The sequence below is a fragment of the Myodes glareolus genome, chromosome 1 (genome assembly GCF_982192425.1).
Source record: "Myodes glareolus chromosome 1, mMyoGla1.1, whole genome shotgun sequence".
Classification (NCBI taxonomy): Eukaryota; Metazoa; Chordata; class Mammalia; order Rodentia; family Cricetidae; genus Myodes; species Myodes glareolus.
The window spans coordinates 29,993,002-30,020,265 of record NC_142026.1 but is presented as its reverse complement, the minus strand read 5'-3'; the positions used below and the strand labels follow the sequence as shown (position 1 = coordinate 30,020,265).

Sequence of the window (27,264 nt, the reverse complement as noted above, 5' to 3'; positions counted from 1 at the left end):
CACTCTGTTTCCAAAAATGATGCAGGTTGGTGATTATGTACAAGAACGTCAGTGGTGCACACGCAAATCAAGAAGCAATATTTATAAGTCGCACAATTGTAATTATGTGTAAGTGGTCAAAAGAGTCAGTTGGCACAACAGAAAAGAAAATGAGGAAGGAAAATAACAGCCCACAGCTCAGCAAGGAATAACTTGCTGAGACCTAGCCTCTCTGGAGCAGGCTTCCTTAGGCCATCAACCAACTCCGAAATCATGGCATGGAAACCCTTTGCTATGAATGTTCAGTCTTATTTTAACTCGTATTTTAATCTGTTTCTTTATCTATGTGTTGTCTCACGTTTTTTACCTTTTTTTCTTTCTGTATATCTTTTCTGCTATCTCTACTGCTGACTGGTAGGTACCTGACTTCTGGCCCCAGGCATATGTCTGTCTTTCTCCTCTTCTTTGGCCTAGATTTCTCCTCCCAATTATCCTCTCTGCCTACCAACCCTCCCCATCCTATCCTCTACTGCCTAACTATTGGTTACCCCACATTTTATTAGACTAGTCAGGTGCCTTAGACAAGAAAGGTGGAAGAAATGCAACAAATCTTTACATAATTAAACAAATGCAGCATAAACAAATGTAACACACCCTTACATTGTTAGCAAAGGCAGCAGAAACAAAGGTAACAGAGCTTCACACAGTTAAAGTCATATCCTGCAGCATGAACAAAAGCAACACATCTTTATAATATTATATATAATTATATTATAAATATATAGTATATATTTATAATAATATAATAATATTCCACAACTCCTCTCTTCACGGTCTAAAGGAGAGATAGCATACCTTGGTAATAGGCTTTCCCTGGTGGCAGTTGATCCCACCCACGAAGACAATATTGGGCATCAGAGGTCTGGGGACCTCCAACATAAAGTCAGTGCGTAACAGCCAAATGGACACTTGACTGAAGAGGTCAGATGCAGTCACTGGGGTCTGGAGAACTTCAGAAGCAATATCTGTAGCAGTTTTGAAAAAACTGGGACAAACTATATGCTCCCCCAAGTAGGAGAGGTGGTTCTTCACTCTCTCCATGAAAGTCATGGTGTCTGTGAGTCTCAAGAGACCCCTGGGAACATAAGAAGGAGGACTGGGTCTCTGGGCGCCCTCTTCAAGATAGTGACAAAATATTCCTCTGCCAAAGACCACGGACGGGAGAGACAAGTACTTGGCAACAGTCAAGCCGCACATATCGAAAGGATCCAGAAGCACAGCATCAAAAGAACTCTGCTTCAAGTACTCCACTAACTTCTTGTCGTTAAACAAATCTCTGCAGTGTGAAAACACTAATTCAAAAAAACCTTCGGCTGGACTCTTTAGGAAAAGATTAATTCCCTCTGGCTGAGCTTTCCATTGAGCATTAAGAAAAACCATGAACTCTCGGTTAAAATCCTCTATGGTGTGAGAAATTGAGTACGTCTTCACTGTAAAATTCACAGATTTCCCCAGTTGCCAACTCACATCTGGCACGACTACCACCACCTCATGTCCATTGTGGATGAGCTTCTCCACAACCGACTGCATGGTGAACCAGTGGCTCCCGTCCATGGGCACCACCAGCAGCTTGCCTGCCTGGGCAAAGCCAGAGGCCAGCAGCAGACACACACACAGAGGGAGGGAGGCTGGGAAGTCAGCAGGAGCCATGGGAGAAGCTCAGCCTGAGGCAATCCAGTCACTGAGAAGGTGATCTCTTCTGAAGGAGGAAGTATGACTGAGTTAAATCTGCTCCCTCAAGAGGGCGTGTACTTGCACTATTAAGAAACAACAATCCCTGACAATGATTTACTTGGGAGAACAGTATTAAGTGGTCAAATATTATGAGGCACACTTGCTTGTTTCCAGATAGGATCTTCTTTCTGGGCAGAATCAAGCAATGTGAGTTTAAAAATAGTTACGAAGAAATATACCGGAAGCTAAAGAGTGTAAAAGTTTTCACTAAAGGAAGCAAGTATCAAAGAAATCTTACATTTCTAGAGTAGTTCTCAAAGCAAAAGCAGACTGTGTTCCCAAGGGATTCATTGCCTGCTGCTGGATCAAAGTCAAAGGGGAGGGTCCTTAGCCCTGTTCTGGTCACAGACAGTGGTTAGAAACAGCTCTGCCAGAAGAGCAATGTTGCTGTCTTGGCGCATGTGCAGTAGAATTTTTGTACCACTTCCCAGCACTGTGTTCTCCGAATTGCTTGATGGAGGAGGGTTAACTGTCCATCATGTACATAAGTAAAATGTGTTACTTTTTCTGTCTTGCTGCTTCGGTTTGGGTTTTGTTTTGGTTTTGTCTTCATAATGGTGTGGGTAGCATCTTATAGTTTCTACTTGCCTTTCTGTAACCATGCCCATGTCCTGCCTATCTTGCCAAGACAAGAAAGCAAGGCTTAATTTTGAAAGGCCTAACTTGGGAGTCTCTAATCTTCAGAGACAACCTTGTCTCTCTTTTCTATGAATGAACTGAAAATTTCTCATTCACCAAACACACCCTAGTGTGTGATAAAAATGCTACCCATTATCACCTTTGCCTTTGAGCACAGACTCCAACCGGAATAGCTGCTCTACCTAGAGAGGCATTTGTTGAGCTGAGTAGACTTTGGGTCTGATTAATTTTGGTACAATAGAAATTTTTTTATTTATTTGCAAGTACATTTATATAATAATAACTTCATTTCATTTTTTAATAAAATATGTATATCACACATTATTTTATATATTTTCTTTATTTTTTAAAAGCTATTATTTATGTGCATGTGTGTTTTGCCTCCATCTATGTATGTGGAATATGTGTACAGTGTCCATGGAAACCAGGAGAGCTCCCTGGACCCAGAGTTACTGTGACAAGCTGTGATGTGGGTGCTGGGAATTAAGCCTGGCTCTCCTAAAAAACTGCCTATATTTTAACTACTGAGTTATATCTCCAGCACCATAAATTACTTTTAATAATCATAAAGATGAGGAAACATTGTGGATATTTTGTTTATTTTAATATTTAGCTTATTTTAAATTCTGATAAGTTTTGAAAGCTTTATTGTTTAATGGAATACATATTTTACTTGATAAAGTACTATATTTATTATATACACAGAAATTCAAATGTATGTCTTGATATTTTATCCTATTATTGTTTTGAGGAAAAGCAACATCTTTTGAAACTCTGAATATGCCAGTTAAGAATTAAAACACACAGACCTACATGGTAAAACACACACAGAGAAAGCAACGAAGTGTTTGACCATAATTCACTTGAATCCTATTTTAAACGGCTTAGAGCAGCAGCACATTCCAGGCTTATCCTACAGCCTGTCGTAGGGTTTATGCCAGGTCTCTCTTCCTGTGCTAAAGGACAGACAACATACCTTAGAGAGCAGCTTTCCCTGATGGCAGTTGATCCCGCCAACGAAGAAAATATTGGGCATCAGAGGTCTGGGGACCTCCAACATAAAGTCAGTGCGTAACAGCCAAATGGACACTTGACTGAAGAGGTCAGTCACAGTCACTGGGGTCTGGAGAGCTTCAGAAGCAATATCTGTAGCAGTTTTGAACAAACTGGGGCAAAATACACGCTCCCCCATGTAGGCGAGGTGGTTCTTCACTCTCTCCATGAAAGTCATGGTGTCTGTGAGTTTCAAGACATCTCTGGGAACATAAGAAGGAGGACTGGGGCACTGGGCACCCTCTTCAAGATAGTGACACAATATTGACCTGCCGAAGACCACGGACGGGACTGACAGGTACTTAGCAACAGTCAAGCCGCACATATCGAAAGGATCCAGAAACACAGCATCAAAAGAACTCTGCTTCAAGTACTCCACTAACTTCCTGTCGTTAAACAAATCCCTACAATGTGAAAAAATTAATTCAAAGAAACCTTTGCCTGGACTCGTTAGTAGAAAAGCCATTAAGTCTGTCTGATCTTTCCATTGAGAATCAAGAAAAACCTTGGCCTCCCGGTTTAAATCCTCCAGAGTGTGAGAAGTTGAGTACGTCTTCACTGTAAAATTCACAGATTTCCCCAGTTGCCAACTCACATCTGGCACAACTACCACCACCTCATGTCCATTGTGGATGAGCTTCTCCACAACTGACTGCATGGTGAACCAGTGGCTCCCGTCCATGGGCACCACCAGCAGCTTGCCTGCCTGAGCAAAGCCAGAGGCCAGCAGCAGACACACACACAGAGGGAGGGAGGCTGGGAAACCTGCTGGAGCCATGGGAGAAGCTCAGCATGAGGCAATCCTGGTGATGAGAATCTGAGTTCTTCTGACAAAGAAGGAAGTATGACTGAGTTAAATCTGCTCCCTCAGTTGGGTGTGTACTCACTCACACCATTAAGAAACAACATCCCTGACAATGATTTACTTGGACAACAGTAATAAATGATAAAATATTACAAGGCACTCTCGCTTGTGTTCCAGACAACATTTTCTTGGGCGGAATCAGGCAATGTGAGTTTAGAAATAGTTACTCCTTTAGGAGTCCAAAAGTTTTCACCAGAGAAAGCAAGTGTCAAACAATCTTACATATCTAGAATAGGTCTCAAAGCAAAAGCAGACTGTGTTCCCAAGGGATTGGCTGCCTGCCACTGGGTCAAAGCCTAGGGGGAGGGTCCTTAGCCTGGTCCCTCTCACAGACACTGGTTAGAAACAGCTCAGCCAGATGAGCAATGCTGCTGTCTTGGCGCATGTGCAGTAGAATTCTTGTTCCACTTCCCAGCACTGTGTTCTCTGAATTGCTGACATAGGGTGACCAGCATCTGCAGGGATCACTCCACGGAGTAAGAAGAAGGTGACCACCATTCCTTTTACAATGTTCCCCTGGATGCAGCCGATGCTGAAGACATTCCATATTCTATACAGCGGCTGGGAGCTACATCGTTTTGCTTGTTACCCAGGACCTTCTCCACAGACACATGCATTTGTCTCCCTTGTCACTGCTAAATCTGATGGCTTGTTTTCCCCTTGTGGTTACAGGGAATGCTGCTGTCACCCACACCTCATGCAGGGTTTTCTCCTAGGAATTGGTTTCAAGTCTTTTCCCTGTACATCCAGGATTAAGACAGCTCACTCAGAAGGAAACTGTGATGTTCACTGTTGAGAGCATCAGACAGCTCTACACGGGGCTGTATCACTTTATCTTCTCACCAGGCTATGTTAGTCTCTGGTCTCCACATAGACTCTCAAGCTATTTTTCCCTCTTGCTGCTCAGTTTGGGTTTTGTTTTACTTTTGTCTTCATGATGATGTGGGTAGCATCTTATAGTTCCTACTTGCCTTTCTGTAACCACGCCCACGTCCTGCCTAATCTTGCCAAGACAAGAAAGCAAGGCTTAATTTTGAAAGGCCTAACACGGGAGTCACTAATCTTCAGAAACAAGCTGGTCTCTCTTTCCCATGAATGGACTGAAAATCTCTCATTCACCAAACACACCCTAGTGTGTGATAAAAATGCTACCCATTATCGTCTTTGCCTTTGAGCACAGAGTCCAACAGGAATAGCTGCTCTACCTAGAGAGGCGTTTGTTGAGCTGAATAGACTTTGGGTCTGGTTAATTTTGGTACAAGAGGTATTTTTTTATTTATTTGCAAGTACATTTATATAATAATAACTTGATTTAATTTTTAAAAAACAGGTATATCACACATTATTTTATGTTTTCATTTGATTTTTTTGAAAATTATTATTTATGTGTATGTGTGTTTTGCCTCCATGAATGTATGTGGAACATGTGTGCAGTATCCATGGAGACCAGAAGAGCTCCCTGGACCCAGAGTTACTGTGACAATCTGTGATGTGGGTGCTGGCAATTAAGTTGGCTCTCCTAAAATGCTGCCTACATTCTAAATACTGAGTCATATCTCCAGTGACAGCAATAACTTTAAATAATCTTAAGGATGAGATAACTTGTGGATACTTTGCTTATTTTATTATTTAGCACATTTAAATCCTGATAAGTTTTTGAAAACTTTATTTTTTAATTGAATACACATTTTACTTTATAAAGCACTATATTCCTTGTACACAAATAAATTCATATGCATATCTTGATATTTTATCCTACTATTGTTTTAAAGGTAAGTAACATCTTTTGAAACTCTGACTATGCCAGTTAAGAATTAAAACACACAGGCCTACATGGTAAAACACACACAGAGAAAGCAACAAGGTGTTTGACGATAATTCACTTGAATCCTATTTTAAACGGCTTACAGCAGCACATTCCAGACTTGTCATATAGGCTGTCTTAGGGTTTATGCTGGTGCGATAGAACATCATGACGAAAAGTATCCTGGGGAGGAAAGGGTTTATTTCAGCTTTCCATTCCCTGCCATACTACCTCACTGAGGGAAGGCAGGAGAAGAACTCCCGGCAGGAACCTAGGGGCAGGAACTGATGCAAAAGCCCTGTATGGATGCTGTTTACTGGCTTGTTCCTCATGACTTGCTCTGCCTACTTTCTGATGCAATTCAGAACCACCTGACTAGGGCTGGCACAGTCTCCATGGCCTGAGTCCTCCCACATCAATCACTAATTAAGAAAATGTACAATAGGCTTGCCCACAGCAAACTTAGAAAAGTAGTATTCAGTTGTGGTTCCCTCTTCCCAGATAACGTGTGGTAGGAAGTAGACACAACCAAACAGAAGAGAGGTGCATAGCCCCTCAAAATAAATGATAAAATATTTTTATGTGTACATGAGAAATCTTTTAAACTAATAAAGAATCTTAATAATATGGCCATAAAGAACATAAAAGGACAAAAGAATACTTCAACTACCAATAATTACCTCAAAACCAAGATGAACTAGATTGTATATCACAGCTTTAAAAAAACAAAACTGAAAAATTTATTTTAGTGATGGAGATAAAATTTGTTCATGATGTACAATTTTAACTATAAAATGTTGTTACTGAGATACAATAAAATCTATATCTGTAAAATATGATGCATCTTCCTGACAAAGAAGACAATATTAGATCACTGATGCCAAAATGAAGTTCAATCGCTTTGTGACTTCAGACTGAAGCAAGTTCCCCAAACACCTTCAAGGCACCCTCTCACATTCAGAGGGAGATCATTTCTTCTGCCTTTTCCCAGAGCTGAGACAGAAGTACAATGTTCAGTCTACGCCCGTTTGAGAGGATGATGAAGTTTATGTTGACCGAGGACAGTACAAAGGCCAGCAGATTGGCAAAGTGGTCCAAGTGTACAGGAAGAAATACGTCACCTACACTGAACGGGTGCAGCTAGGAAAGGCTACTGACTGGCACAACTGTCCATGTGGGCATCCATCCCAGCAAGGTGGGTATCAACAGAAGAAAGCTGGATAAAGACCATAAGACGATCCTGGGAAAGAAAGCCAAGTCTTGACGAGCAGGAAAGAAGAAGGGAAAATACAGGGAAGAAGCGATTGAGAAGACTCAGGAATCCGGGCATCTCATACAGTTTTCGTTAAAGACTGCATAAGAAAAAAAAAAAAAGCCATTATCAAAAACATGCCAGTATTTCTCCACTTAATGAAAAGATTTAATGCAATATGCACACAGTCCTAATGTATGTTTGATTTGTAAAGCTGAACAATAACAATTTTCAAGGGTTTACTTTTAATTCGAATACCATGTGACTGTATGGGTGTGTGCAGGTGTGTGAAGGTGCCCAGAGGGCAACATCAGGAGTTAGGTTCCTGCAGCAGAAGCTCGAGGTGGTTGTGAGCAGCCTGGCATGGCTGCTGGGAACCAACCCTGAGTCCTCTGCAAAAGCAGCACCAGCTCCCACTGCTGAGCTGTCTCTCCAGCCTCAGCAACACAATTTTTAAGTTTTAAGAGAGAATATATTAAGGGAATCACCAACACAATTCAGAAATTAGTCAGCGTGGGATCTATACTACAACCTGCCGCAGAGGCAATCAATGGAAACACAGGATTGTCTGTGAGTGTGGTGAAGCTCAAAGGCTGGAATCAGACAGAAGCAAACATAGAAAAGTAAGATCTAATAGAGTTATGTTGAATGACCATCAATGAAGTGTGACGTCCTTCCTCAAACAGAGGTAGTAAATAGCAGTTGTCATTCAATAGCAACTAAATTTACACACGTATATCATGTGGTCAAGTTGTCAGAAAAATATTGTCAGCCTTAGAGGAAATCAAAATGTTCACATATGAGATGCTGTTAACCTTCTAGTATTTTAGTCTTTGAAACAGCCATATATGATAAAATTTAGATAGTTTTAAAGAAAAAGTTAAGATTTAAAATAAAGGGAAAAGTTCACAGACACAAAAATAAACCACATCAAAAATCTTATGGTAGCATCTTCAAGAACAAGGTAGAGGACGAGAATGAACAAAACAAAGCTTCATTTCTTACTGTGCTTCTCAATCTATTTCCAAAATAAACAATAAAGGCAGCCTGGTGATGCTGAGAATGTTCGTGGGCCACACACCTATCAGCAAGCAAGGATTCCAAGCCGCACTACTTCATAATTTTATGTGACCGATCAAAGATTGTGTTGAACAAACTGAAATGACAATTGTAGAACTGAAAGAAAACTGAAAACGACAGGTGTGTGAGACAGCGCACAGCTCAGTGAGGGGTGACTTTATCATCCAAAGCCAGGTCTCTTTAACGTGCTGAAGGAGAGGAGAGACAACATACCTTAGAAAGCGGCTTTCCCTGATGGCAGTTGATCCCGCCAATGAAGACCATATTGGGCATCAGAGGTCTGGGGACCTCCAACATAAAGTCAGTGCGTAACAGCCAAATGGACACTTGACTGAAGAGGTCAGTCACAGTCACTGGGGTCTGGAGAACTTCAGAAGCAATATCTGTAGCAGTTTTGACCATACTTGGGCAAAATACATGCTCCCCCAAGTAGGCGAGGTGGTTCTTCACTCTCTCCATGAAAGTCATGGTGTCTGTGAGTTTCATGACATCTCTGGGAACATAAGAAGGAGGACTGGGGCACTGGGCACCCTCTTCAAGATAGTGACACAATATTGACCTGCCGAAGACCACGGACGGGACTGACATGTACTTAGCAACAGTCAAGACGCACATATCGAAAGGATCCAGAAACACAGCATCAAAAGAACTCTGCTTCAAGTACTCCACTAACTTCTTGTCGTTAAACAAATCCCTACAGTGTGAAAACACTAATTCAAAAAAACCTTTGCCTGGAACTGTTAGTAGATAAGCCATTAAGTCTGACTGATCTTTCCATTGAGTATCAAGAAAAACCTTGAACTCCCGGTTTAAATCTTCCAAAGTGTGAGAAGTTGAGTATGTCTTCACTGTAAAATTCAGGGATTTCCCCAGTTGCCAACTCACCTCTGGCACAACTACCACCACCTCATGTCCATTGTGGATGAGCTTCTCCACAACCGACTGCATGGTGAACCAGTGGCTCCCGTCCATGGGCACCACCAGCAGCCTGCCTGCCTGGGCAAAGCCAGAGGCCAGCACCAGACAGGCACACAGAGGGAGGGTGGCTGGAAAACCTGTCACTGGAATCATGGGAGAAGTTCAGCCTGAGGTAATCCAGCCACTGAGAATCTGAGCGGTTCTGGCAAAGGAGGAAGTGTGACTGAGTTAAATCTGCTCCCACAGGAGGGTGTCTTGTGGTTCCATTAAGAAAAGACAATTTCAGACAATGATTTACTTGGGAGAACAGGTAATAAAATGGGAAAATATTATAGGGCGCCCTTCCTTGTGTTCAAGATAAGAACTTTTTCTAGGGAGGAGTAAGGCAACGTGAGTTTAGATATAGTTACAAAAAAATATACCTGATACTAAGGAGTCCAAAAGTTTTCACCAAAGGAAGAAAGTTTCAAAGAATCTTACATTTCTAGAATAGATCTCAAAGCAAAACCAGACTGTGTTTCCAAGGGATTTGTTGCCTGCCACTGGGTCAAAAGCCTACTTGGAGGGTGCTTAGCCCGGCCCTGCTCACAGACAGTGGTTAGAAACAGTCATGCTAGATGAGCAATGCTGCTGTCTTGGCGCATGTACAGTAGAATTCTTGTTCCACTTCCCAGCACTGTGTTCTCTGAATTGCTGACATAGGGTGACCAGCATCTGCACAAGCCCACTCCAGGGACTAAAAGGAAGGTGACCACCATCCCTGTTACAATGTCCCCCTGAATGCGTCTGATGCTGTAGACATCCCATATTCTATGAGAGGCTGAGAGCTATGTCGAGCCTCTAGTCAGTTAGCCAGGGACCTTCTTCACAGATCCATGCATTTGTCTCCTGCATCACTGCTGCATCTGCAGGCTTATTTCCCCCTTGTGTTTACAGAGAATGCTGCTGTCACCCACAGCTCATGCGGGTTTTTCTCATAGGAATTGGATTGAAGTCCTTTCCCTGGGATTAACACAGCTCGCTATAAGGAAACTGTGCTGTTCACTGTTGAGAAGCATCAGGCAGCTCTACATGGGGCTGTTGTTATGATCTGCTGGCCTGATCTGTCACCTACGTATCCTGTCCCTTTAAGAGACAAGCCCTGCCCACATTCACCCTTCCCTGTCTGCTGAGACAAGTGTTTCTCCCACCTCTTCCAGACTGTGTTTCTCTTTTTGTCTCCCTCTTGAATAGCTAACTTCTGCTTGCTCTCTCTATCCCTGTCCCTTCTATCTCTCTGCCTCTCCCTCTTCTCCCTTCTTTCCCCCCCCTTTTTCCCATCATAACCCATTAAATAAACTCTATACCCAAACTCTCTCTGTGTGATGTATCTGTCTGTTTCTCACCGATGGCAGTCTCCTACCTGCCAAGATGACACACCAAGGCCTCAGTTGACTCACCAAGTTCAGGTGACCCATTGCTGCCCCTCATGGAACAGGCTTACCCCTCGTGGATACAGCCTTCCCTCCCATCCCTGTATCTTTAAAAAAGAATAAGATTGGTATCTGACTTAGCCAGGTTCTTTCCATGGTCCCTCCTGCCCATGGTCAGGCTGGCTGAGGACATGTGGGGACCCTGGACTCTGACCTCTTTTTGATGCTGCAAATGGTAAAGTTCCCTATTAGCTGCTCTCCAGTTTCTACCAGCAAAAAGGACTGCCGGTGTCCTGCCTCCAGCATATCCAGCCTGTTTGCTTTTCCTTTCACTGGGCAGCCCCTGCCCCATTCACCTGTAAACGCTTTTTCTCTTGCTCCTATTTCTTGTATTCTATCTCTGTCACTGCTGCCGCTGGTCCCTCAAATTGGCAAGTTTAGTTGAAACAGTGAGGCAGGTTTTTCCATTTCTAGCCCTTGCTCCCTGCCAAGGCTGGTGGCGCTGCAGCACAGCATTTTGGCTTAAGGTGCTGAGTGATTTTCTTCTCTACATCATATATGAAAGAATGTGTGAATGGTGTGGCCACATGGATGTAATTCAAATAAATGTTCTACATGGTCTGTCTCTATGTCTCCCTTTTTTTTTTATTATATTTTAAACTCCTATGGCTCTAAAAACGTGGTTTTTCCATACAACATGTGACTGCCGCCATTTTGACTAAGGTCAGTTGATCTCACCACCATTTTGACTAAAGGTCAGGTGATCTCACCACCATCTTAACTAAGGTCAGGTGACCTCACTGCCATCTTAACTAAGGGTAGGTCAATTGACCAAGATATGCCATCCTTACTGAGGTATTCCTTCCCTAGTCTTCAGGCTTACTTATGGTTTTGTCTTTAAATTTCTCTTACTCTTCCCCCTCCCCTCTGTCTCTCTGCGCTTCTTTTGGAGAGGCAACTTCTGCCTCTCTCCCTTCTCCCCCTTTTCTTCTCTCCCCCACCCCCTTCGTCACTGTCCTTCCCTGCTCTGTCTTGTGAGCTGGACTCCAGTTTCCTGCTTGGCAGCATAAAGGGTATTCTGTTCCACCGGAGCCCCCCTCCCCCTGTGCTGCCTCCCATGAGAGCAGCAGAATCTGTCTCTTCCATTCACGGAGCCCTATTTCTACCAATACTGCACTGTGGGCAAAAATCCTAAATCTGGTCCTTCTAGCAGCCCACTTCCTGACTTTCTGTCAGTCTGCTGGGAAAACTGTTCCCTTTTTGGCCTAGTGCCTCTCACACAACCGCCCTTTCTTGTGTTCTCCCCAGCACAGCACTCATTGAACTGTGTATTCATTTTAGGGTTCCGGGGCCCCTCGACTATTTTTCTGCCTCATTGCTTCCCATAGCTAAAAACATAGGCAGATCACTCGGAGTGAACCTTTTGTGCTGTTCGGATTTTTTTGTTTTGTTTTGTTTTTTTCCTTTTGGAGCTCTCATAAGTGGCCCTCGCTGTCTGGGCCACTCAGAGTGGTTCCCTAGCCCTGAGTGGAAGAACCGAGAATCAGCTTGGCTTTATTATCAACCCCTGTGCTAGCCTGGAGATGTCCAGCTTGTTGCCCTGGGGTTGGCGTGGTCTTCACTGTTCTCACATTTTCAGCTATGGAAAACAAACCATATTCCTAACTTCCTCCAGTGGACGGCTAAATTTAAATAGTCACACCACATGGACAGCCCTGGCTCCCACCATTTTCTTTGAGCTTATCAAAGGCAGGAGCCAGATAAGCCAAAGCTTATCTGCCCTAGCCAAAGCATAGTCAGTAGGCTCTCCAGATGAGGTCATACCTCTAGCCAGCTTCCTTTCCCTCAAGTTTCATTTAACTCTATGTGTACAAAACGCAATTTCAACTGGGTGTAACTTGCATGTGTATTTACTGCTAAATGTTATAATTGTCTGTTCATTGTATCTCATACCAGACTACAGAACAATAAGTCTCATGTTTTAAATTGGTATGTACTTTTAAATCTCTTACAAAAAATACTGTATAGGTAATCCAACCCTACTTTAAAATATATTAAGTTGTTCTTTACTATTGTCAGTTCCACCGGTAAGCTTCTATTGCAAACAGTTTTTTCCTTCTGTGTCTTTCATAAGTATAAATATCACCTGTTAAGCGGAGAGCCAGTACAGCTAAGCTTGGAATCGGTTCTCTGGGCAGATTCTATACTGTAGTTTACCTGACAAACAGCCCTCAACTGCTCAGAGTTCTGGGGAATATGGCAATTAAATGTTGAATTATTTATTATAACATAGAGACAGGTTGGCTCCTAGCAGCAGCATTCTATTTCCTCCAAAGAAAACAGAAGACAGATGGGTACAGAACAGCATCCATCCACAATTTGCTTCATCAACTGTCAAGTGCTGACCACTGGGAAAACTGTCTATCATCTAACCTGAAGATCTCCAGATGTGGACAGAATCACTGGAATTGACAGTCTAGCTGCTCAGGTCAAGGTAGGCTTGTCTTTCTACAGATTTCTAATCCATAAGATCTTCTAAAACCTGGCAGGCCCTGTGATAAACAGCAAAAGGCAAATACGGCCCTCAACAACCATCAAGGACCCCCAAGAAGTTGCTTTAGGTAACCAACCAAGTAAATGTTCTTGAGTTAAATCAGTAACTCAAGCAAAATTTTATCCTTCTCAAAGATATCTGATGAAGTTTGACAGCTCAGAGGTTTGGTCGGTTTAAGAGGACAGCCTCACCAAACAAATGTCAATAAAATGCAAACACAAGTTATTAAGGTGTGTACCTGAAACTTATAAAGGTGTGAGGACGAATATAAATTATCAAATTTCTTTCTCAGGCTGCTTTTCATAGTCATAAAAATATTTTTCATTGTGCAAAAACATCTGTCACAGTCATTCTGATATAAGTATGCTACTACTTATACAACGTATATATCTAAACCTTAGGTTTTTACAAACCCAAAGAATTCTTGTGAGTTCCAGGCAGCCAAATGGAAGAACCCGCCTTAAAAAGGTCAGATACACTATTCTCAATATCCTGGTGCTGAAAAATTTTTCTTCCTAAACTTAACAGTGTCTTCTGTTCTGCCAACACCTTACCAGGTCCAAGAGACACCGGAAAGTTCCATACCACAAACCTGGATGGGAGTGAAGCGACCAGCTACCTCAGGGTGTAACCAGCACCCAGCTTTCTCGGGTTCCCCCAACCCCACAAGATGACGCTCACAAATATGCAGGAAACAGCCTTGAGAATCTGCCATTCCAATTCTTTTATCCTGTTGTGCCTAACTTCCTGCCTCTTTATTATAAGAAAGAGATGGGAATGTTATGATCTGCTGGCCTGGTCTGTCACCTGGGTGTCCTGTCCCTTTAAGAGACATGCCCTGCCCACTCCCAACCTTCCCTTTCTGCAGAGACAAGTGGATTTCCTGCCTCCTCCTGCCTGTGCACTCTTTCTGTCTCTTTCCTGAAGAGGTAACTTCTCCCCTCTGTCTTCTTTGTCCCACCTGCTCTCTCTGCCTCTCTCTCTTCTTCCCCCTTCTTCCCTTCTCCCTCTCCTTTTCCCTCCATAACACACTAAATAAACTCTACACCCAAAGTCTCTCTGCATGATGTTTCTCTCTCTCTCTCACCCACAGCAGTCTCCCTCCTGCCAAGGTGACCCATAAAGGCCTCAGAGTACTTGCCAAGGCATGGGGGATCCACTGAGGCCTTGGGTCACCTGCTGCCTCATGGGACACCATTCACCTTTACACAGGCTTCCCCGCTCACCCTCATATCTTAAGAGAAGAATAACAGCTGTATCATTGTAATCTTACACTAGGCCTGTATTAGTCTCTGGTCTCCACATAGACTCTCAAGATGTTTTTACTTGTTGGGTTTTGTTTTGCGTTTTGTCTTCATGATCGTGTGGGTAGCATCTTGTAGATTCTACTTGCCTTTCTGTAACCATGCCCAGATCCTGCCTGATCTTGCAAAGATGAGAAAGCAAGGTTTAATTTTGAAAGGCCTAACATGGGAGTCTCTAATCATCAGAAACAACCTTGTCTCTCTTTCCCATGAATGGACTGAAAATCTCTCATTCACCAAACACACCCCAGTGTGTGATAAAAATGTTACCCATTATCACCTTTGCCTTTCATCAGCATCCAGTAGCCCAGGGTCAGAATAGCTGCTCTACCTAAGAGGAGTTTTTTGAGCTCTAGACTTTGGGTCTCTTTCATTATGGTACAAGAGGTTTTTATTGATTTGTAAGTATATTTAAATAATAAAGTTCATTTAATTTAAAAAAACAGGTATAAGCTACAGAGAAATCCAGTCTCAAAAAAAAACCAAAAAAATAGGTATATCATACATTATTTTATGTATTTACTTGATTTTTTGAAAACTATTATTTATGTGCATGTGTGTTTTGACTCCATGTATATATGTGGAACATGTGTGCAGTATCCATGGAGACCAGAAGAGCTCCCTGCACCCAGAGTTACTGTGACAAGCTGTGATGTGGTTGCTGGGAATTAATCCCATGTTTTGTTAAAAACTGACACTATTCGAACCACTGAGTCATATCTCCAGTGTGACAAACTACTTTAAATAATCATAAAATGAGGAAACTTTGTGTTTATTTTTAATTATTTTAATAGTCAGCATATTTTTAATTCTGATAAATTTTGAAAACTGTATTGTTTAATGGAATGCATATATTTTACTCGATAATGTACTATATTCATTTTATACAATTGAATTTATATATGTATCTTGATATTCTATCCTACTATTGTTTTAAAGATAAGCAACATCTTTTGAAACTCTGAATAAACCAATTAAGAATAAAACATAGAGGTCTACATTATAAACCACATACAGAGAAAGAAACAGAGTGATTGACCATAATTCACTTGAATCCTATTTTGTTTTTAATTTTTATCTAATCTACACTGAAGTTTTGCCATGGGTATTTGCTCTCCTGGAACTGGAGTTACACACTGTTGTGAGCTGCCATGGAGGTGCTGGGAAATGAACTGGGTCCTCTGGAAGAGCTGTCAGTGCTCTTAACCCCTGCACCACTTCTCTTCAGCCATCAAATCCTATTTTAAACAGCTTAGAGCAGCACATTCCAGGTTTATCCTATAGGATGTCTTAGGGTTTATGCTGGTGTGATAGAAGACCATGATCAAAGCATCCTGGGGAGGAAAGGGTTTATTTCAGCTTTCCATTCCCTGCCACACTACCTCACTGAGGGAAGGCAGGGTAGGAACTCCAGGCAGGAACCTAGGGGCAGGAACTGAAGCAAAAGCCCTGTATGAATGCTGTTAACTGGCTTGTTCCTCATGACTTGCTCTGCCTACTTTCTGATGCAATTCAGAACCACCTGACTAGGGCTGGCACAGACTCCATGACCTGGGTCTTCCCACATCAATCACTAATTAAGGAAATGCACACAAGCTGGCCCACAGCCATTTAGAAATGTTGCTTCTCAATTGTAGTTCCCTCTTCTCAGATAACGTGTGGTAGGAAGTAGACACAACCAATCAGAATAGAGATCCATAGCCTCAAAGGGAAAATAAATGGTATAATAATAATGGGCTCTTTTGAATGTTAGATGTGGACATGATAAATCTTCCTAAACTAATAAAGAACCTTAATAATATGGCCTCATAGAACATAAAATAACATATATATACATCAACTACCAATAACTACCTCAAACCCAAAATAAACTAGCCTGTATACTATAGCTTTCAAATAACAAACACGTAGAAATACATTTAATGATGAAGATAAAATTTGTGCATAATGTTCAATTTTAAGCACAAAATTTTGTTAATGGAATAAAATATGTAAAATAGGGTGAATTTTCCTGACTAAGAAGACAATATTAGATCGCATCTACCAAAATGAAGTTCAATCCCTTTCTGACTTCTGCCCACATCAAGAACCCCAAACACCTTCAATGCACCTTCTCACATTCAGAGGAAGATCATGTCTTCCCCCTTTCCACAGAGCTGAGACAGAAGTACAATGTTCCATCTATGTCCGTTCGAAAGGATGATGAAGTCCGACGGCACTACAAAGGCCAGCAGATTGGCAAAGCAGTCCAAGTGTCCAGGAAGAATTATGTCACCTACATTGAACGGGTGCAGCTAGGAAATGCTAATGGCACAACTGTCCATGTGAACATCCACCCCAGCAAGATGGGTATCATCAGGATAAAGCTGGACAGAGACCAAAAGATGATCATGGAATGGAAAGTCAAGTCTCGACGAGTAGGAAAGGAGAAGGGCAAATACACGAAAGAAACATATACGAAAGAAACGATTGAGAAGATGCAGGAGTAGGGGCGTCTCATACAGTTTTAATTAAAAACTGCATAAGAAAAAAAGAAGACATTATCAAAAACATGCCAGTATTTCTCCACTTGATGAAAAGAATTAATGCAATATGCACACCATCCTAAAGTGTGTTTGATTTGTAGAGCTCAACAATAACAGTTTTCAAGGGTTTACTTTTAATTTGAGTACCATGTGACTGTATAGGTGTGTGCAGGTGTGTGAAGATGCCCAGAGGGCAACATCAGGAGTTAGGTTCCTGCAGCAGAAGCTCGAGGTGGTTGTGAGCAGCCTGTCATGGCTGCTGGGAACCAACCCTGGGTCCTCTGCAAAAGCAGCACCAGCTCCCACTGCTGAGCTGTCTCTCCAGCCTCAGCAACACAACTTTTAAGTTTTAAGAGAGAATATATTAAGGGAATCACCAACACAATTCAGAAATTAGTCAGCGTGGGATCCATACTACAACCTGCTGCAGAGGCAATCAATGGAAACACAGGGTTGTCTGTGAGTGTGACGAAGCTGACAAAAACAAAAATGGAAGAGTAAGACCTGATAGAGTCATGTTGAAGGACCATCAATGAAGTGTGAAGTCCTTCCTCAAACAGAGTTAGTAAATAGCAGTTGTCATTTAATAGCAACTAAATTTACACACCTATATCATGTGGTCAAGTTGTCAGAAAAATATTGTCAGCCTTAGAGGAATTCAAAATACTCACATATGAGATGCTGTTAATCTTCTAGTATTTTAGTCTTTGAAACAGCCATATATGATAAAATTTAGATAGTTTAAAAGAAAAAGTTAAGATTTAAAATAAAGGGAAAAGTTCACAGACACAAAAATAAACCACGTCAAAAATCTCCTGGTAGCATATTCAAGAACAAGGTAGAGGACGAGAATGAACAAAACAAAGCTTCATTTCTTACTGTGCTTCTCAATCTATTTCCAAAATCAATAATAAAGGCAGCCTGGTGATGCTGAGAATGTTCATGGGCCACACACCTATCAGCAAGCAAGGATTATAAGCCGCACTATTGCACAATTCAGGTGACCGGTCAAAGATTGTGTTGAATAAACTGAGATGACAAGTGTAGATCTCTAGTAACAATTGTAGAACTGAAAGAAAACTGAAAACGACAGGTGTGTGAGACAGCCCACAGCTCAGAGTGGGACGACTTTATCGTCCAAAGCCAGGTCTCTTTAACGTGCTGAAAGAGAAGGGGAGACAACATACCTTAGAGAGCGGCTTTCCCTGGTGGCAGTTGATCCTGCCAATGAAGAAAATATTGGGCATCAGAGGTCTGGGGACCTCCAACATAAAGTCAGTGCGTAACAGCCAAATGGACACTTGACTGAAGAGGTCAGATGGAGTCACTGGGGTCTGGAGAACTTCAGAAGCAATATCTGTAGCAGTTTTGAGCAAACGTGGGCAAAATACACGCTCCCCCAAGTAGGCGAGGTGGTTCTTCACTCTCTCCATGAAAGTCATGGTGTCTGTGAGTTTCAAGACATCTCTGGGAACATAAGAAGGAGGACTGGGGAACTGGGCACCCTCTTCAAGATAGTGACAAAATATTGACCTGCCGAAGACCACGGACGGGACCGACAGGAACTTAGCAACAGTCAAGCCGCACATATCGAAAGGATCCAGAAACACAGCATCAAAAGAACTCTGCTTCAAGTACTCCACTAACTTCTTGTCGTTAAACAAATCCCTACAGTGTGAAAACAGTAATTCGAAGAAACCTATGCCTTGACCACTTAATAGATAAGTCACTAAGTCTGACTGATCTTTCCATTGACTATCAAGATAAACCTTGAACTCCCGGTTTAAATCTTCCAAAGTGTGAGAAATTGAGTATGTCTTCACTGTAAAATTCAGGGATTTCCCCAGTTGCCAACTCACCTCTGGCACGACTACCACCACCTCATGTCCATTGTGGATGAGCTTCTCCACAACTGACTGTACGGTGAACCAGTGGCTCCCATCCATGGGCACCACCAGCAGCTTGCCTGCCTGAGCAAAGCCAGAAGCCAGCAGCAGACACACACACAGAGGAAGGGAGCCTGGGATACCTGCCATGGGAGCCATGGGAGAAACTCAGCTTTAGGCAATCCAGCCACTGAGAATCCGAGCTCTTCTGACAAAGGAGGAAGTGTGACTGACTTAAATCTGCTCCCTCGGGAGGGTGTGTTGTGGTTCCATTAAGAAAAGACAATTTCAGACAATGATTTACTTGGGAGAACAGGTAATAAAATGGGAAAATATTATAGGGCGCCCTTCCTGGTTTTCCAGATAAGATCATTTCTAGGGCAGAGTTAGTCAATGTGAGTTTAGAAATAGTTACAAAAAAATATACCTGACTCTAAGGTGTCCAAACATTTTCACCAAAGGGAGAAAGTTTCAAAGAATCTTACATTTCTAGAATAGACCTCAAAGCAAAACCAGACTGTGTTTCCAAGGGATTTGTTGCCTGCCACTGAGTCAAAAGCCTACTTGGAGGGTGCTTAGCCCGACCCTGCTCACAGACAGTGGTTAGAAACAGTCATGCTAGATGAGCAATGCTGCTGTCTTGGCGCATGTGCAGTAGAATTCTTGTTCCACTTCCCAGCACTGTGTTCTCTGAATTGCTGACATAGGGCGATCAGCATCTGCACGGATCACTCCAGGGACTAAAAGGAAGGTGACCACCATTCCTGTTACAATATCCCCCTGAATGCGTCTGATGCTGTAGACATCCCATATTCTATGAGAGGCTGAGAGCTATGTCGAGCCTCTAGTCAGTTAGCCAGGGACCTTCTTCACAGATCCATGCATCTGTCTCCTGCATCACTGCTGCATCTGCAGGCTTGTTTCCCTCTTGTGGTTACAGAGAATGCTGCTGTGACCCATACCTCATGCGGGTTTTTCTTGTAGGAATTGGCTTGAAGTCCTTTCCCAGTACATCTGGGATTAACAGAGCTTGCTATAAGGAAACTGTGGTGTTCATTGTTGAGAAGCATCAGGCAGATCTACATGGGGCTGTTATGATCTGCTGGCCTGATCTGTCACCTACGTATCCTATCCCTTTAAGAGACAAGCCCTGCCCACATTCACCCTTCCCTGTCTGCTGAGACAAGTGTTTCTCCCACCTCTTCCACACTGTGTTTCTCTTTTTGTCTCCCTCTTGAATAGCTAACTTCTGCTTGCTCTCTCTATCCCGGTCCCTTCTGTCTCTCTGCCTCTCCCTCTTCTACCTTCTTTTTCCCCTTTTCTTTTTCCCATCATAACCCATTAAATAAACTCTATACCCAAACTCTCTCAAGTGTGATGTATCTGTCTGTTTCGTACCCATGGTAGTCTCCCACCTCCCAAGATGACACACCAAGGCCTCAGTTGACTCACCAAGTTCAGGTGACCCATTGCTGCCCCTCATGGAACAGGCTGGCCCTTCGTGGATACAGCCTTCCCCCTATCCTTATATCTTTAAAAAATCATAAGATTGGTGTCTGATTTAGCCAGACTCTTTCCATGTTCCCTCCTGCCCATGGTCAGGCTGGCTGAGGACATGTGGGGATCCTGGACTCTGACCTCTTTCCAATGCTGCAAATGGTAAGGTTCCCTATTAGCTGCTCTCCAGTTTCTATCAGCAAACAGGACTGCCGGTGTCCTGCCTCCAGCATATCCAGCCCGTTTGCTTTTCCTTTCACTGGGCAGCCCCTGCCCCACACACCCTTAAATGCTTTTTCTCTTGCTCCTATTTCTTGTATTCTATCTCTGTCACTGCTGCCGCTGGTCCCTCAAATTGGCAAGTTTAGTTGAAACAGTGAGGCAGGTTTTTCCATTTCTAGTCATTACTCCCTGCCAAGGCTGGTGGCACTGCAGCACAGCATTTTGGCTTAAGGTGCTGAGTGATTTTCTTCTCTACATTATATATGAAAGAATGTGTGAATGGTGTGGCCACATGGATGTAATTCGAATAAATGTTCTACATGGTCTGTCTCTATGTCTCCCTTTTTTAATTATATTTAAAACTCCTATGGCTCTAAAAACGTGGTTTTTCCATACAACATGTGACTGCCGCCATTTTGACTAAGGTCAGTTGATCTCACCACCATTTTGACTAAAGGTCAGGTGATCTCACCACCATCTTAACTAAGGTCAGGTGACCTCACTGCCATCTTAACTAAGGGTAGGTCAATTGACCAAGTTATGCCATCCTTACTGAGGTATTCCTTGCCTAGTCTTGAGGCTTACTTATGTTTTTGTCTCTAAATTCCTCTTACTCTTCCCCCTCCTCTCTGACTCTCTGCCCTTCTTCTGGAGAGGCAACTTCTGCCTCTCTTGCTTCTCCGCCCTTTTCTTCTCTTTCCCATCCTCCCGTTGCTGTCATTCCCTCTCTGTCTTGTGAGCTGGACTCCGGTTTCCTGCTTGGCAGCATAAAGGGCATTCTGTTCCACCGGAGCTCCCCTCCCCCTATGCTGCCTTCCATGACAGCAGTAGAATCTGTCTCTTCCATTGTTTTGTTTTATTTTTTGTTTCTTTCCTTTTGGAGCTCTCATAAGTGGCCCTCGCTGTCTGGGCCACTCAGAGTGGATTCCTAGCCCTGGTCCCTGAGTGGAAGAACCGAGAATCAGCTTGGCTTTATTATCAACCCCTGTGCTAGCCTGGAGATGTCCAGCTTGTTGCCCTGGGGTTTGCATGGTCTTCACTGTTCTCACATTTTCAGCTATGGACAACAACCATATTCCTAATTTCCTCCAGTGGACGGCTAAATTTAAATAGTCACACCGCATGGACAGCCCTGGCTCCCACCATTTTCTTTGAGCTTATCAAAGGCAGGAGCCAGATAAGCCAAAGCTTATCTGCCCTAGCCAAAGCATAGTCAGTAGGCTCTCCAGATGAGGTCATACCTCTAGCCAGCTTCCTTTCACTCACGTTTCATTTAACTCTATGTGTACAAAACGTAATTTCAACTGGGTGTAACTTGCATGTGTATTTACTGCTAAATGTTATAATTGTCTGTTCATTGTATCTCATACCAAACTACAGAACAATAAGTCTCATGTGTTAAATTGGTATATACTTTTAAATCTCTTACAAAAAATACTGTATAGGTAATCCAACCCTACTTTAAAATATGTTAAGTTGTTCTTTAGTATTGTCAGTTCCACTGCTAAGCTTCTATTGCAAACAGTTTTTTCCTTCTTTGTCTTTCATAAGTATAAATATCACCTGTTAAGCGGAGAGCCAGTACAGCCAAGCTTGGAATCGGTTCTCTGGGCAGATTCTATACTGTAGTTTACCTGACAAACAGCCCTCAACTGCTCAGAGTTCTGGGGAATATGGCATTTAAATGTTGAATTATTTATTATAACATAGAGACAGGTTGGCTCCTAGCAGCAGCATTCTATTTCCTCCAAAGAAAACAGAAGACAGATGGGCACAGAACAACATCCATCCACAATTTGCTTCATCAACTGTCAAGTGCTGACCACTGGGAAAACTGCCTATCATCTAACCTGAAGATCTCCAGATGTGGACAGAATCACTGGAATTGACAGTCTAGCTGCTCAGGTCAAGGTAGGCTTGTCTTTCTACAGATTTCTAACCCACAAGATCTTCTAAAACCTGGCAGGCCCTGTGATAAACAGCAAAAGGCAAATACGGCCCTCAACAACCATCAAGGACCCCCAAGGAGTTGCTTTAGGTAACCAACCAAGTAAATGTTCTTGAGTTAAATCAGTAACTCAAGCAAAATTTTATCCTTCTCAAAGATATCTGATGAAGTTTGACAGCTCAGAGGTTTGGTCGGTTTAAGAGGACAGCCTCACCAAACAAATGTCAATAAAATGCAAACACAAGTTATTAAGGTGTGTACCTACAACTTATAAAGGTGTCAGGATGAATACAAATATATCAAAATGAATGTGACAGATGTTTTTGCACAATGAAAAATATTAAAAATATTTTTAAGACTACGAAAAGCAGAGGGAGAGAGAAATTTTATAATTTTTGCTACTACTTATACAATGTATATGTCTAAACCTTAGGTTTTTACAAACCCAAAGAATTCTTGTGAGTTCCAGGCAGCCAAATGGAAGGACCCGCCTTAAAAAGATCAGATACACTATTCTCAATATCCTGGTGCTGAAAAATTTTTCTTCCTAAACTTAACAGTGTCTTCTGTTCTGCCAACACCTTACCAGGTCCAAGAGACACCGGAAAGTTCCATACCACAAACCTGGACGGGAGTGAAGCGACCAGCTACCTCAGGGTGTAACCAGCACCCAGCTTTCTCGGGTTCCCCCCACCCCACAAGATGACGCTCACAAATATGCAGGAAACAGTTTTGAGAATCTGCCATTCCAATTCTTTTATCCTGTTGTGCCTAACTTCCTGCCTCTTTATTATAAGAAAGAGATGGGAATGTTATGATCTGCTGGCCTGGTCTGTCACCTGGGTATCCTGTCCCTTTAAGAGACAAGCCCTGCCCACTCCCAACCTTCCCTTTCTGCAGAGACAGGTGGATTTCCTGCCTCCTCCTGCCTGTGCACTCTTTCTGTCTCTATCCTGAAGAGGTAACCTCTCCCCTCTGTCTTCTCCATCCCACCCGCTCTCTCTGCCTCTCTCTCTTCTTCCCCCTTCTTCCCTTCTCCCTCTCCTTTCCCCTCCATAACACACTAAATAAACTCTACACCCAAAGTCTCTCTGCATGATGTTTCTGTCTCTCTCTCACCCACAGCAGTCTCCCTCCTGCCAAGGTGACCCATAAAGGCCTCAGAGTACTCGCCAAGGCCTGGGGGATCCACTGAGGCCTTGGGCCACCTGCTGCCTCATGGGACACCATTCACCATGACACCAGCATCCCCTGCTCAGCCTTATATCTTAAGAGAAGACTAACAGCTGTATCGTTGTAATCTTACACTAGGCCTGCATTAGTCTCTGGTCTCCACATAGACTCTCAAGATGTTTTTACTTGTTGCTGCTTTGGTTTGGGTTTTGTTTAGTTTTGTCTTCATGATCGTGTGGGTAGCATCTTGTAGATCATACTTGCCTTTCTGTAACCATGCCCACATCCTGCCTGATCTTGCAAAGATAAGAAAGCAAGGCTTAATTTTGAAAGGCCTAACATGGGAGTCTCTAATCATCAGAAACAACCTTGTCTCTCTTTCCCATGAATGGACTGAAAATCTCTCATTCACCAAACACACCCCAGTGTGTGATAAAAATGTTACCCATTATCACCTTTGCCTTTCATCAGCATCCAGTAGCCCAGGGTCAGAATAGCTGCTCTACCTAAGAGGAGTTTTTTGAGCTCTAGACTTTGGGTCTCTTTCATTATGGTACAAGAGGTTTTTACTGATTTGCAAGTATATTTAAATAATAAAGTTCATTTAATTAAAAAAAGAAACAGGTATAAGCTACAGAGAAACCCTGTCTTGAAAAAAGCTAAAACAAAAAATAGGCATATCACACATTATTTTATGTATTTGCTTGATTTTTTGAAAACTATTATATATGTGCATGTGTGTTTTGACTCCATGTATATATGTGGAACATGTGTGCAGTATCCATGGAGACCAGAAGAGCTCCCTGCACCCAGAGTTACTGTGACAAGCTGTGATGTGGTTGCTGGGAATTAATCCCATGTTTTGTTAAAAGCTGATGATATTCTAACCACTGAGTCGTATTTCCAACGCCACAAATTACTTTAAATCATCAAAAAATGAGGAAACTTTCTGATTATTTTAATTATTTTAATAGTTAGTATATTTTTAATTCTGATAAATTTTGAAAACTGTATTGTTTAATGGAATGCATATATTTTACTCGATAAAGTACTATATTCATTTTATACAATTGAATTTATATATGTATCTTGATATTCTATCCTACTATTGTTTTAAAGATAAGCAACATCTTTTGAAACTCTGAATAAAACAGTTAAGAATAAAAACATAGAGGACTACATTATAAACCACATACAGAGAAAGAAACAGAGTGATTGACCATAATTCACTTGAATCCTATTTTTTTTTTAATTTTTATCTAATCTACACTGAAGTTTTGCCATGGGTATTTGCTCTCCTGGAACTGGAGTTACACACTGTTGTGAGCTGCCATGGAGGTGCTGGGAAATGAACTGGGTCCTCTGGAAGAGCTGTCAGTGCTCTTAACCCCTGCACCACTTCTCTTCAGCCATCAAATCCTATTTTAAACAGCTTAGAGCAGCACATTCCAGGTTTATCCTATAGGATGTCTTAGGGTTTATGCTGGTGTGATAGAAGACCATGATCAAAGCATCCTGGGGAGGAAAGGGTTTATTTCAGCTTTCCATTCCCTGCCACACTACCTCACTGAGGGAAGGCAGGGTAGGAACTCCAGGCAGGAACCTAGGGGCAGGAACTGAAGCAAAAGCCCTGTATGAATGCTGTTAACTGGCTTGTTCCTCATGACTTGCTCTGCCTACTTTCTGATGCAATTCAGAACCATCTGACTAGGGCTGGCACAGACTCCATGACCTGGGTCTTCCCACATCAATCACTAATTAAGGAAATGCACACAAGCTGGCCCACAGCCATTTAGAAATGTCGCTTCTCAATTGTAGGTCCTCTTCTCAGATAACGTGTGGTAGGAAGTAGACACAACCAATCAGAACAGAGATCCATAGCCTCAAAGGGAAAATAAATGGTATGATAATAATGGGCTCTTTTGAATGTTAGATGTGGACATGATAAATCTTTCTAAACTAATAAAAAACCTTAATAATATGGCCTCATAGAACATAAAATAGCATATATATATATATATATATATATATATATATATATATATATACACATCAACTACCAATAACTACCTCAAAACCAAAATAAACTAGCCTGTATACTATTGCTTTCAAATAACAAACACGTAGAAATACATTTAATGATGAAGATAAAATTTGTGCATAATGTTCAATTTTAAGCACAAAATTTTGTTAATGGAATAAAATATGTAAAATAGGGTGAATTTTCCTGACTAAGAAGACAATATTAGATCGCATCTACCAAAATGAAGTTCAATCCCTTTCTGACTTCTGCCCACATCAAGAACCCCAAACACCTTCAATGCACCTTCTCACATTCAGAGGAAGATCATGTCTTCCCCCTTTCCACAGAGCTGAGACAGAAGTACAATGTTCCATCTATGTCCGTTCGAAAGGATGATGAAGTCCGACGGCACTACAAAGGCCAGCAGATTGGCAAAGCAGTCCAAGTGTCCAGGAAGAATTATGTCACCTACATTGAACGGGTGCAGCTAGGAAATGCTAATGGCACAACTGTCCATGTGGACATCCACCCCAGAAAGGTGGGTATCACCAGGATAAAGCTGGACAGAGACCAAAAGATGATCATGGAATGGAAAGTCAAGTCTCGACGAGTAGGAAAGGAGAAGGGCAAATACACGGAAGAAACGATTGAGAAGATGCAAGAGTAGGGGCGTCTCATACAGTTTTCATTAAAGACTGCATAAGGAAAAAAAGAAGACACTATCAAAAACATGCCAGTATTTCTCCACTTAATGTAATGAATTAATGCAATATGCACACAGCCCTAATGTATGTTTGATTTGTAGCGCTCAAGGGTTTTCTTTAATTTGAGTACCATGTGACTGTATGGGTGTGTGCAGGTGTGTGCAGGTGCCCAGAGGGCAACATCAGGAGTTAGGTTCCTGCAGCAGAAGCTCGAGGTGGTTGTGAGCAGCCTGGCAGGGCTGCTGGGAACCAACCCTGGGTCCTCTGCAAAAGCAGCACCAGCTCCCACTGCTGAGCTGTCTCTCCAGCCTCAGCAACACAATTTTAAAGTTTTAAGGGAGAATATATTAAGGGTATCACCAACACAATTCTGAAATTAGTCAGCGTGGGATCTATACTACAACCTGCTGCAGAGGCAATCAATGGAAACACAAGGTTGTCTGTGAGTGTGGCGAAGGTCAAAGGCTGGAAGCAGACAGAAACAAACATGGAAAAGTAAGACCTGATAAAGACGCGTTGAATGACCATCAATGAAGTGTGACATCGTTCCTCAGAGTTAGTAAATAGCAGTTGTCCTTCAGCAGAAACTAAATTTACAAACCTATACCATGTATGATCAAGTTGTCAGAAAA

The 27,264-nt window shown here is 42.3% G+C and overlaps 2 protein-coding genes and 4 pseudogenes across 2 annotated transcripts; 2 read left to right on the top strand and 4 right to left on the bottom strand.

The window, feature by feature from the left end:
- Positions 1–796: 796 nt before the first annotated feature.
- Positions 797–1,747, bottom strand: LOC148123282 (UDP-glucuronosyltransferase 1A7-like). The gene has a single exon (XM_087905234.1). The coding sequence runs from the start codon at positions 1,687–1,689 to the stop codon at positions 808–810; it is 882 nt and encodes a 293-aa protein (XP_087761360.1). The 5' UTR covers positions 1,690–1,747; the 3' UTR covers positions 797–807.
- Positions 1,748–3,325: 1,578 nt separating this feature from the next.
- LOC146896128 (UDP-glucuronosyltransferase 1A7 pseudogene) lies at positions 3,326–4,311 on the bottom strand (annotated as a pseudogene).
- A 1,668-nt stretch (positions 4,312–5,979) lies between these two features.
- On the bottom strand, positions 5,980–9,627 carry LOC146896129 (UDP-glucuronosyltransferase 1A7-like). The gene is made up of 2 exons (XM_087905238.1): positions 8,680–9,627; positions 5,980–7,486 (listed from the first exon to the last, which is right to left on the bottom strand). Exons 1-2 carry the CDS (start codon positions 9,535–9,537, stop codon positions 7,466–7,468), a joined length of 879 nt encoding a protein of 292 aa, XP_087761364.1. The 5' UTR covers positions 9,538–9,627; the 3' UTR covers positions 5,980–7,465.
- A 7,075-nt stretch (positions 9,628–16,702) lies between these two features.
- LOC148123281 (large ribosomal subunit protein uL24 pseudogene) lies at positions 16,703–17,150 on the top strand (annotated as a pseudogene).
- Positions 17,151–18,309: 1,159 nt separating this feature from the next.
- On the bottom strand, positions 18,310–19,287 carry LOC148123280 (UDP-glucuronosyltransferase 1A7 pseudogene; annotated as a pseudogene).
- A 6,882-nt stretch (positions 19,288–26,169) lies between these two features.
- Positions 26,170–26,725, top strand: LOC148123279 (large ribosomal subunit protein uL24 pseudogene; annotated as a pseudogene).
- The last annotated feature ends 539 nt before the right edge of the window (positions 26,726–27,264 follow it).